The 12,197-nt window shown below is 41.5% G+C and overlaps 1 protein-coding gene across 1 annotated transcript in view; it reads right to left on the bottom strand.

The window, feature by feature from the left end:
* The window catches only part of LOC141272788 (bactericidal permeability-increasing protein-like), a 78,313-nt gene that overhangs the window by 44,033 nt on the left and 22,083 nt on the right, over positions 1 to 12,197 (bottom strand). Inside the window, exons 3-7 of the mRNA XM_073683855.1 lie at positions 8,193 to 8,321; positions 7,160 to 7,315; positions 6,844 to 6,907; positions 3,857 to 3,920; positions 3,152 to 3,243 (exon numbers count right to left, since the gene is read on the bottom strand). Of these exons, the coding sequence (XP_073539956.1) occupies positions 3,152 to 3,243; positions 3,857 to 3,920; positions 6,844 to 6,907; positions 7,160 to 7,315; positions 8,193 to 8,321 (505 nt within the window). The remainder of the gene's footprint in view (positions 1 to 3,151; positions 3,244 to 3,856; positions 3,921 to 6,843; positions 6,908 to 7,159; positions 7,316 to 8,192; positions 8,322 to 12,197) is intronic.

Here is a 12,197-nt window from a genome sequence, read left to right as displayed (position 1 = left end):
ATTTGCACAGTAATGGCTTTCTTCTGACGACTTGACCATGCAGGCCATTTTTCTTCAAGTGCCTCCTTATTGTGCATCTTGAAACAGCCACACCGCTAGTTTTCAGAGAGTCCTGAATTTCAGTTGATGTTATTTGTGAATTTTTCTTTGCATCCCAAACAATTTTCCTGGCAGTTGTGGCCGAAATTTTTGTTGGTCTACCTGACTGTGGTTTGGTTTCTACAGAGCCCCTGATTTTCCATTTGTTAATCACAGTTTGAACGCTGTTGACTGGCATTATCAATTCCTTGGATATTTTTTTTGTATCCCTTTCCTGTGTCATACAGTTCAACTACCTTTTCCCGTAGATCCGTTGACAATTCTTTTGCTTTCCCCATGACTCACAATCCGAAATGTCAGTGGCTGGATGAAAGATGCAAGAGACTGTCTGTATCCCAGAAACTCACTCAGCTTCACTGATTACAAGCAAACATTTCACAGGTGAGGATGTTACCTTTAGTAGCCATTCAAACCCATTTGTGTCAAATTCTGTGCATGTTATCAGGCCAAAATCACCAGAGTATGTGAACTTTTGATCAGGGTCATTTGGATGTTTTTGGTTGTCATTAAGATTTAAAAAGAGAAAACACAGTAGTTTGACAATAAATGGCTTCACCCAACCAATAACCATGAGTGGAGAAAAAGTTTTTTTGTTATCATTCATATTCTCTGAAACAAGGACAAGAAAGGAAAAATTCTGCCGGAATATGTAAACTTTTGAGATGTGTTTTCAGGGTAAGAAAAGCTGAGCCATTTTGTTGTTTGTTCCTGAGCGGGCAGATACCCGCAGAAACATGGACTGGGCGCAGGCTGTGAGGATTCACAAGTCTGCAGTCATATAGAGAGACCTAAGAATAGACAACCCCCTTAAATACATCAACATATTATAGGGACATGTCTACTATAATTTTGCTAAAGTTTTCTTAAAAAAACAACACTAGGCAAACCAGTAATAAGTACTTGATACACTGACGATTTGGCAAGTTTTCCCACCTACAAAAATTGGAGAGGTCTGTAATTTTTATCGTACCCACACTTTAACTGTGAGAAAAAGAATCTAAAATAATCCAAAAAATCATATTGTATGATTTTTACATAATTAATTAGCATTTCATTGCATGAAATAAGTATTTGATACAATAGAAAAACAGAACTTAATATTTGGTATAGAAACCTTTGTTTGCAATTACAGAGTTCAGACGTTTCCTGTAGTTCTTGACCAAGTTTGCACACACAGCAGCGGGGATTGTGGCCCACTACTCAATACAGATCTTCTCCAGATCTGTCAGGTTTTGGGGCTGTCGCTGGGCAACATTGAATTTCAGCTCCCGCCAAAGATTTTCTATTGGGTTTAGGTCTGGAGACTGGTTAGGCCACTCCAGGACCTTGAAATGCTTCTTATGGAGCCACTCCTTAGTTGCCCTGGCTGTGTGTTTTGGAAGACCCAGCCAGGACCCATTTTCAATGCTCTTACTGAGGGAAGGATGTTGTTGGCCAAATCTCACAATAAATGACCCCATCCATCCTCCCTTCAATACAGTGCAGTCACCCTGCCCCCTTTTTAGAAAAGTTCTCCAAAAGTATGATGTTTTCCCCGCCATGGGATGGTCTTCTTGGTGTTGTACTCATCCCTCTTCTTCTTCCAAACACGGCGAGTGGAGTTGATAACAAAAAGTTCTATTTTGGTCTCATCTGACCACATGACCTTCTTCCATGCCTCCTCTGGATCACCCAGATGGTCATTGGCGAACTTCAAATGGGCCTGGACATGTGCTGGCGTGAACAGGGGGCCTTACGTGCCCTGCAGGATTTTAAACCATGACGGCGTAGTATGTTACTAATGGTAATGTTTGAGACTGTGGTCCCAGATCTCTTCAGGTCATTGACCAGGTCCTCCCATGTTGATCTGGGCTGATTCATGACCTTTCTCAGAATCATTCTTACTCCACGAGGCGAGATCTTGCATGGAACCCCAGGCCGTGGTAGATTGACAATCATTAGGGGGGTTTCCTAAACAAAAACTAACAGGTCTGTGTGAGCCTGAATTCTTGCTGGTTGGTAGGTGATCAAATACTTATTTCATGCAATAAAATTCAATTTAATTATGTAAAAATCATACAATGTGATTTTCTGGATTTTTTTTAGATTCTGTCTCTCACAGGTGAAGTGTATCTAGGATAAAAATTACAGACCTCTCCATTCTTTGTAGGTGGGAAACCTTGCAAAATCGACAGTGTATCAAATACTTATTTTCCACATTGTATATATTTAATTTAAATGGTCACTGTATTTTTAATCAACTCTGTATAAATCAATAGTACAAGAGAATATAAAAATGAATGCTTCTGCTCCTCCCTTGAATCCTTATTGGCTTATTCAATCTGAAAAATAGCTCAAATTCCTCCTTGGTCAAGACAAGATGGACTGCCAAATCACTGAAATATCAGGTTACATAGCCTATTGAAATCTATGGAGAGGGGAGAGGGAAGAACACAGTGAGACACAGACAGATAAATATTGCTGCAGCTCCTATTAGGTGTTTCAGCTTATCCTAGTGCTGGATTCACAGTTACACTCCTCAGTACTGTTGTGTAATGTCCTCCATGCTGCTGCGTCTTTCTATATGCTACACAGAGAAAGCAAAGTGGGAATCTTTCCTGTCTATGTGGAGTGTACAATAGACATCACAGCTAGTCTCACCCACTAGCTCAGAGACAACCAAAACATAGAGATAAAGCCTGGAGAGGGGAAATTGGTGAAAATCCAGGACACAAGTTATATAGTGGCCAGAAATCCCTTTATTCTTCATGTTCACACAGAACAGCTTATCCTGAAGAGGCACCTGAATGAAATATTGATTATTTGGAGGCATAGCAGCACTTGATAAATGTTAAGAATTATGTTTAGAAAGCCTAACTGGTTGAGCGCAGTTATCGCCTTTTTTTTTAGTTAAATAGCCCATGAGATGACCCCCCCTCAGGCAATCAGCATGTAATTTCCCTTTGACTCCCCTGATTCAGATATTGGGGCACTGTTAGGGGGTATTACAATCACTAGATGTAATTAGGGCATGAATTCTACACATTTCTGAACAGTGACAGGACAATCTCACCTTCAGCTGCACATCCACATAATCCGCTGTCACTGGCGGAGGACCAATCAAGGAGTAGTCAATAGCAGCAACACTGTCAATCTTGGCGGTTACTGAAATAAAAGTCAATGTCACTATAGTGTATATCAAAACTATTACAACCACACATGAACATTGACTCTTTATTTTTCTTTGTTTGTTTTGGTTTTACATTTGCTGTTGTTTTTATTTTTTGCTGCAGTAATAATGATTACACAGGTTAAAGAGATTGTGCAACTAATAAGTATCTGATTGCTGGAGGTCCCACCACTTGGAACCGTGACGATCCAGATAATGGAGTCTTGTGACACCCTATAAGGAGGTACACCTACGACTCGGGGCTAGTTCTTACATATAAGAGCGCACACCACATAAACTACTTCCTCACTTATCAAGATTCTCACTGGTGGTTCTCTGCTGCCACCTGCTGGTCAGTCACCAGCACAACACACAAGAAGGAATCAAAACACACAATGGGGATAATAATACACACTGTGGTAATAATAAAATATACCAGAGGACAGCATATATTAAGTCAACAATGCAATATAAAGTCAGTGTCATCTCTTACAGCCACAGTTATAAAAAATTACTCTAGCAACTATTACACGTGAATTATTGATTAGAACCCATTATACACACAGTACAGTATGTCTATGGCAAGTTTTGCTTGCGCTGACAGCCTACCTGGTAAAGTTTGCAGTACTGGTTCCAATTTGCTGGTAATTGCATTACTAACCAGAGGGCAGATCTAATGAGAAAAACAGACAAAACCATGAAAGATGGTACAGTTTCCCTTGCTGGGTACCTCTGTATTTGAAAAATGCATAATTTAGTCACCGATACAGAAAAACTTTGCATTTTCATCATACTCTGAGGACATACACACCGCCTTTATTATGACACACACGTCAAATGTACCCATAAGAATAAACCTTAGTGCAAAGTGACTAGCTTCCAGGTTAGCTTCGAATGAGGTTGTCTTATTCTGGATTTTTGGGACCCTGTGGTATCATGCAAGGTTCCCATCCTGCTCTTTCTGGACACCTCAGGGTTTTTTTTTATGGGCAGATGCACCGTCAATAATACAATGTGCGCACAATTACTTGTATTTGTATATTGATGATTCATTGTATTATTGAACAACTCCAGTGCTGTCGGTCAATCCAAAAGGTGAATAAACCTGAAACCTGTATATTTAAGAAAGTAAATGTGAGATTTTGTCTTGCAGAATATCTATGTGGGCAGGATTATTGGGTAACTATTAGCGTGCAGAATTATTATGCAACAAAATTAAAAAAAAGTAAATTTCCCCATCTCAATTGTTTATTTTCAGCCGTTAAAGTGAGAATAATAACAAAACACCTCAAAATGTACAAAAATATGTTTCTGACATTTCAAAAAGGATATCAGAGACTAGAATAGCACCTCTTCTTTTCAATAACAGTCATAAACCTTCCATCCATGGAGATTGTCAGTCTCTTTAACTGTTGACGATCAACTTTTTGGGCCACACCAACCACAGCCTCCTAGACACTGATCAGAGAGGTGGACTGCTTTCCTCCACCGTAAATCTCCCATTTAAGAAGGGCCCACGAGTTCTCAATGGGGTTTAGGTCAGGTGAGGAAGGGCCCATGTCATTATTCTTTAATCTTTAATGGCAGCCAAGCAGTGGAGAAATTCAAAGCATACAATGGGGTATAGTCCTGCATAAAAGTGCAGACTTTTTCCTGTTCTAAGTGTATTCTAAAACTGGCAGTAGGTTTGAGAGTTGATGTTGAGTCTCTCTTCAACCCAAAAAGGTCCAACTAGCTCATCTTTAATAATAGCAGTCCATAGCAATACCCCACTTCCACCTGATGCAGCCATGGGCCCATCAATCTGGTCCATCAAGAGTCACTCATCTCATCATTCCATAAAACCTTTGAAAAATCTGTCTTCAGATATTTCTTGATCCAGTCTTGACATTTCACCTTCTGTGCCTTGTTCAGTGGTGGTCGAGTCTCAGCCTCCTTACCTCGGCCATGTCTCTGAGCCCTTTGTACGTCTGGGCACTCCAGGGAGGTTGCAGTTCTTGAATATGACAGCACTGGAGGATAATGGCTTCACGTCACATTAGATTCTTCGCAAATCTTTGATAGTTAATGTGCATCTTTTTTTCTCAACACGTCTTTGTGACCCTGCTAACCATTTGCAGTCAAGCTTTAGATGGTTCTGTGATGACGTCCCAATATCTTAGCAATTTCTAATTAACAACTGCTAATTTCAAGGATGTTGATATCCTCGGACCACACCCTCCTCATTACACAAATACACATCACCTGATCTGCTTCATCCAACAAGCATTCAGGTTTATACAGATTGGAGTTGGGAAAGCTGAATAAAAATGATGATATGGTCAAAATACCCACTTCCCTATTAATTATACACACAGGGTATAGCTCATGGCCTTTGCATACCCCCAACATAACAACCCTGAATTACAAGTAGTTCCCATGTCCCCTTCACCGGATCCTAAAATTTATTCAGACTCTAAAATTAAAATTTCCTCCCCATACACTGCCAGTCTGCAATAGTACATTGATTACATTTAAATCCTTAAAGGGGTAGTCTATGCTGGACACAAAAGTCTGCAGTCACCAGTATTGCTGACATGAGCAAGCAGTCATATGACCTCATGCATGGAGAAGGAGGCAGTGATGGGCAGTGAATAGAGCTGGAGTGACAGAGGCTTCAGATCTACAGCTTCAGTCATACATATCAATTCAAACCCTTGTTTCTCAATAACGAAAGAATGGATTGGCCATATAAAGGTATTGCTGGATTTGTCTTTGAAAGAACTACATGTTCAAATAAATAGTTTTTGGGACAGGGGTGGGATGGCTGAAATCCTGCTGATAGATTCCCTTTAAATTGTCTGGGCCCCAGTTTAGGGAATCTTGCCCCTTTTGATCCACTACAGCCACTCTCCAAGGTGAATAATAAATGAAAGTAGGTGACATGTTTGTCCCGAAGTAATATGAATATAAAATCCCCATATAACACACATGCGCATATTATGAAGGCCTGATATATTAACAAAACTTTATCAGCAGCTATATAGTAGTTTCCCACTTTATGTGTTTCTCTGTTTTACCTAATAAAATTAATGTTATTTATAAAGGTCGTCCACATTTTACTGTGTTTCTGTTAGAAGGGTCTTCCAAAAATAAGCTGATCACAGACAGTGACGTAACTTGACGCTTTTGGGCCCCAATGGAGAATCTCCAATGGGGCCCCCGACTAACACAGGTCTTGAATAGTCTTTTCATATGGGGCAAAGAGACCTTTATTGGCCCCGGTGCCATTGCAACCCCTACACCTATTGTAGTTACACCCCTGATCACAGGTTATCCCACTACTGATGCATCTATCGATCAGTTGTGATGTGCTGGGCAAAAAGATTCAATTCCCCTACAGCTCCACCATAGGGAAAAATTAAGCATTATATGGCGACCTTAATGCACGGGCATGTTGGGTCCTCCAGAGACAGAGAGATTGCAGTTGCTTTCGTCCTCTATTATTTGATAGATCTCCTGTATTCTCTCATGGGGAACTTGAAAATGGGTCATTTTTATTTTATCTTCAATGTTTTATTAAAGATTAAACAACTAGAAATGCATTTTCTACTTACCTGATTCTCAATAGCTTTTCTTAATGCATTGTCAACATTGTGGCGGAAGACGTCAACCAACCAGCTGCAATAGAACAAGAAATACAAAGTATTTGTAAGAGCTGTATATCTGCATTCCTGTCCTGACCATACATACTGTGCATACACATGCACCCAATACAGAGAAATACAGGACAAAGTAGAATAATAAATAATTATGTCAATTACAGGAGCTGAACACTAAGCAATCAATGAAGAATCTACAGATATTCTGTATAATCTATAATATACTGTATAATTCCATTGTATAGATTTGAGCACAGTACAGTCAATGTACCTTAGTGTCCCAGATACGTGGATCTTGACATCTGAGATGTGGTTGCTGCAGTCAGAGAGAGCAATGGTCGGTCGTCCTGCCGAGTCACTTCCAAACTTCAGTCCCACAGATATGCTGAGTCCTTCTACCTTCAAATCAAATCCACCTTTTGTGGATCTAATGATAAATATGCAGAATTATTAAAGAGCAACTAAAAGCTATCCTAGATACAATCAAACAGAAAACAATAAGATCAGAAAACATGGGTGCAAGTAAGTGGCAAATGCCCAAAAGGGACTTTTTAAGGAATGAAGGTATCATACATAGGAACTATTTTATTCTGGTCAGCATACCATCGGATATAGGTGATGTATTGGGATGCTTAGAGGGAAACGTTCATTTAAAAGAAAAAAATGCCATCTTATTTAACCCCTAATCAGCAAAGTCCTTCTGGGCACCAATTCACTCAAAACAGATGCACTAAACTGTTCTTACATCTACAACTGGTTTCTAAACCTCTGGATACCGAGCAAACAAAAAAAGAAAACAATTAAATTGGACACCACAAATTGTAGGAAATAATTACATGATACTAAACTAAACAAGTTATTTAGGCATGTGCCATTGACAAACCATGGAAAATAGTTTGGTGAGATAAGAAAGCTTGTGCTGCCACATAACAGACACTGGGTTGATATCAGCCACACAAATAACCTCTGTCCTTTAAAGGACGTTTCCCACGAATTGGAATAATAATAAGTTCCACAATTGGATGTCATAAAATAAAATGTTCCTGTGCTGAGATAATCTTATAAATGTGCCCCTGCTGTGTACTGTGTAATGTCTGTGTCTGACCGTGCAGGAACATGGTCTGATCATAATAATAAGAGCATAGACTCGTCACTTTTCACTTGGTATGCCTATATTTCTTACTCTTATTAGTCTAGTGCTAAAAGATCACTCCAGCGTATTTCAGGGGTTTACTGTGTTAGAGAAGGGTAGTGGGCACATTGTTAGCAGAGTGCCCATTAGCTATGTTGTTTCTCTTTCTTACACATGGAATGCCTTGACATGCCATTTTCCACTAATTTCGATGAAGCCTCCAGAGATTGAGAGCTTTAAGCCAACATTTGCAACAGGGCTGATCTGTGAGCTGGGTAACTGGACGTTGCGGATAGTCATGCTGCAACAGAATAAGACATAGGGTTAATTAGATACACATCAGACTGCACTCGGATGACATCCGATTTCTGCGCACTGACAGAATAGAGAAAACGGAGAAATGTTGCTCTCCATCTTCTCCTCACACTATGCTGACACGCAGATCAAACCCTGATCAGAGTGTCATTAACATAATCGATACGATTCTCTCGGAAGATAGAATCTACGTCAAACCCAGTCTTATATATGTTATGTGCTCCTACTTTCACGACTGTTAAACCAGACATCAAGGCTGTTTGTCCAGTTGGGGCAAGCAAGCCATTGGATAATAGCAGGAGCAATGAATGTTGGGAAGTTCCAGCATCTACAGTGCTGGCAGAATGCTAAAGAACCTGTCAGCATGATTTTGCAATGTAAAGTAAAGACATGGCTGGAATGGGGGCAGTAATATTGATTAAATTGAAATCTTGGGTGAAGAAATCCACTTTGTGGTTCTTCTTCAATCACCATTTGAAGTTTTCTTCTAATTATACTTTGGTGCACAGGGGCTGTGTCTTCCCCCTGCCTGTTTGAGATTCCTCAGCCCCTTTGCCCGCTGCCGGTCTGTGACTGACCTGCTTCCTGTATTTGAAAACGCAGCAGTGATGTGTCATTCAAAGACCAGAGGCAGGCCGAGGGACCGAGGAATCACAGACAGAGAAGAGAAGACCCAATGCACAGTCCAGCCCCTGTACACCAAAATCTAACTAGCAGAAAACTTCAAATGGTGATTAAAGAAGAACAACAAAGCAGATTTCTTCACCAAAGATATCAGTTTAATCTGTATTACAGCGCCATTACAGCTATGTCTTTACTTTACATTACAAAATCATGCTGCCTGGTTCTCATTAAGAGTGGATTACAAGTTGTAGAGCATGAGACTAGGGACACTTTCTGGACATATTATAATAGTACAGGTTCATCTCACTAAATTAGAATATCATCAAAAAGTTAATTTATTTCAGTTCTTCAATACAAATAGTGAAACTCATATATTATATAGAGTCATTACAAACAGAGTGATCTATTTCAAGTGTTTATTTCTGTTAATGTTGATGATTATGGCTTACAGCCAATGAAACCACAAAAGTCATTATCTCAGTAAATTAGAATACTTTATAACAACAGCTTGAAAAATGGTTTTAAAATCTGAAATGTTGGCCTACTGAAATGTATGTTCAGTAAATGCACTCAATACTTGGTCGGGGCTCCTTTTGCATCAATTACTGCATCAATGCGGCGTGGCATGGAGGCGATCAGCCTGTGGCACTGCTGAGGTGTTATGGAAGTCCAGGTTGCTTTGATAGCAGCCTTCAGATCGTCTGCATTGTTGGGTCTGGTGTCTCTCATCTTTCTCTTGACAATACCCCATAGATTCTCTATGGGGTTGAGGTCAGGCGAGTTTGATGGCCAATCAAGCACAGTGATACTGTTGCTTTTAAACCAGGTATTGGTACTTTCGGCAGTGAGGACAGGTGCCAAGTCCTACTGGAGAATGAAATTTCCATCTCCAAAAAGCTTGTCGGCAGAGGGAAGTGTGGCGCCCCATGGGCCGGTTGCCACAGTAGTCTTGCCTCCTTCACCGGAGGTGATATTACACTTGGAAGCAGGAGGAGCTCCCCACGTCAGTTAAACCCCACATGCACACACAGGTTCTGATCCCTGACCTGAAGGGGGAGCTCTACACCATATTTTGGGGAGCTGTCGTTTCTGGCTGGGGGGAGGGGTTAGTCAGTGAGTGTGAGAGGGAAGGAAGAGGGGGAGAAAGCAACAGAGGGAGAAGGAGAAAGTTCTGGGGAGCAGAGCAAGTGAAGAGCTCACCCCATGCAGCGAAATAGAGGATGCCAGAGTCCTGGGTTGTACAGAGATTGCATGTCCCGGTAACCGAATCTGGGGGACAGGAGACTGCAAGTTTCCTGGCCACAAGCAGAGGTCCGACAGCACAGTGGTGTAACTAGAGCTCGGAACTACACCCAAAATGGCAGTACCCGTTATAGGTTCACACCACCTGCTAGTAGGTAGCTTAGGGCAGGAGTGAAGAAAAGGGACAGCAGGATAGCTCACAGGCAGCGGGGCCCGCAACGGAGAAGCGCAGCAGGCAGGCCTCCAAACCCACCTGACGGGCGGACTCTGACTGCTTCCAGGCTGACCGGACCCTCCTGGACCCAGTGACCAGTGCCCCTAACTCCACAGCTTTCTCTGCAGTAAAGGTAACCAGACTGCATTCCTCGTGTCTGTCTTCTTCTGCACCTCCCCGCAGCTGTGCTACCACCACGACTATTATCACTGCTGCCGCCCTGCTCTCTGCACCCTTTTACCCCTGCTGCCATATAAGCTTTCTCAATCCTTGGGGGCAAGCTTCACCCATGGGAAGTGTTTCATCCCAGCTGCTATACCATCTATCCCCCAGGGTCCACACAGCAGCGCTGATCATCCCTGACCATGCACCACAGGTGGCGTCACATAAAGACTATGAATCCCCTGTAAATACTCCCTTCATCTGCTCGGCCAGGGCCACGGAGCTGGGACACTGCCACAGTGACCTCCCTGGAAGACTGCCAGCCCGGCTACCGAGTACCCTAGGCCCTTACGGCCACTGCAGAAGCATGAAGTGCTCTAAAATTTCTTGGTAGACGGCTGCGCTGACTTTGGCCCTGATAAAACACAGTGGACCCACACCAGCAGATTACATGGCTCCCTTAACCATCAGTGATTGTGGAAACTTCACACTAGACCTCAAGCAGCTTGGATTGTGTGCCTCTCCACTCTTCCTCCAGACTCTGGGACCTTGATTTCCAAATGAAAATTGGAAACTCTGGGACCTTGTGCAGTGGGTCAATGACTGCCTTCTGGACATCTGTCAAGTCAGCAGTCTTCCCCATGATTGTGGAGCCTACTGAAACAGACTAAGGGACCATTTTAAATGCTTTGGAACCTTCACAGATGTTTTTTGTTAATTATTCCAATTTACTGAGATAATGACTTTTGTGTTTTCATTGGATGTAAGCCATAATCATCAACATGAACAGAAATAAACACTTGAAATAGATCACTCTGTTTGTAATATGTATATAATTGTGTATATAATAAATGAGTTTCACTTTTTGTATTGAAGAACTGAAATAAATTAACTTTATGATATTCTAATTTAGTGAGATGCACCTGTATGTGCAACAAAAGCGGTATTAACTTGTTGTGCAGATTCCTATAAGCTTTATGTAAAAGTGCAGGTGTATTTTAAGTGGATTCTGTCAGTAGGATCAACCCTCCCAAGCCGTCAATATGGGCATGTACTGTAGGTCATAGGAATCTGAATAAAATGATACCTTGATATCTGTGATCTGATGTCTTATTTCAGAGAAATCCATCTTTTTCCTATATGTAAATGAGCTGTTCGGGGCTATGGGATGGACACTGATCTGCATGAAAATCTGCCTCCAGAGATTATATTAAATAAAAGGGGCATTACCAGTGTGAGATGTAACTAACACAGAACTGTAGAACTGAACTTTGTCTCCTTATGAACACATTAACAGCTGCAGCTCTCACAGCTCTGCTGTATTGTAACACTGCTGCAACCCTGTTTACCTGTGAGATGGAAGCTGAAGCTGAGAGGAACCTGCAGATGTGTCAGGTATAATCACACACAGCTCTGCAGTGAGATCAGGAGAGCAGAGAGCGGCCATTACACATCACACTGGTACCATTTTATATTAAACTGGTATCTATTACATGTCTCATACTGGTAATGCCCCCTTTCATTTATAATAATCTCTGGAGACAGATTCTCATACAGATCAGTGTCCGGCCCATAGTCCTGAACAGCTCATTTACATATAAGAAAAACAAGGATTTCTCT

This window comes from Phyllobates terribilis, unplaced genomic scaffold (genome assembly GCF_046119375.1).
Source record: "Phyllobates terribilis strain yellow unplaced genomic scaffold, ASM4611937v1 Scaffold_5__5_contigs__length_657084704, whole genome shotgun sequence".
In the NCBI taxonomy this organism is placed as follows: domain Eukaryota; kingdom Metazoa; phylum Chordata; class Amphibia; order Anura; family Dendrobatidae; genus Phyllobates; species Phyllobates terribilis.
This window is presented reverse-complemented; position numbering and strand designations above follow the sequence as displayed.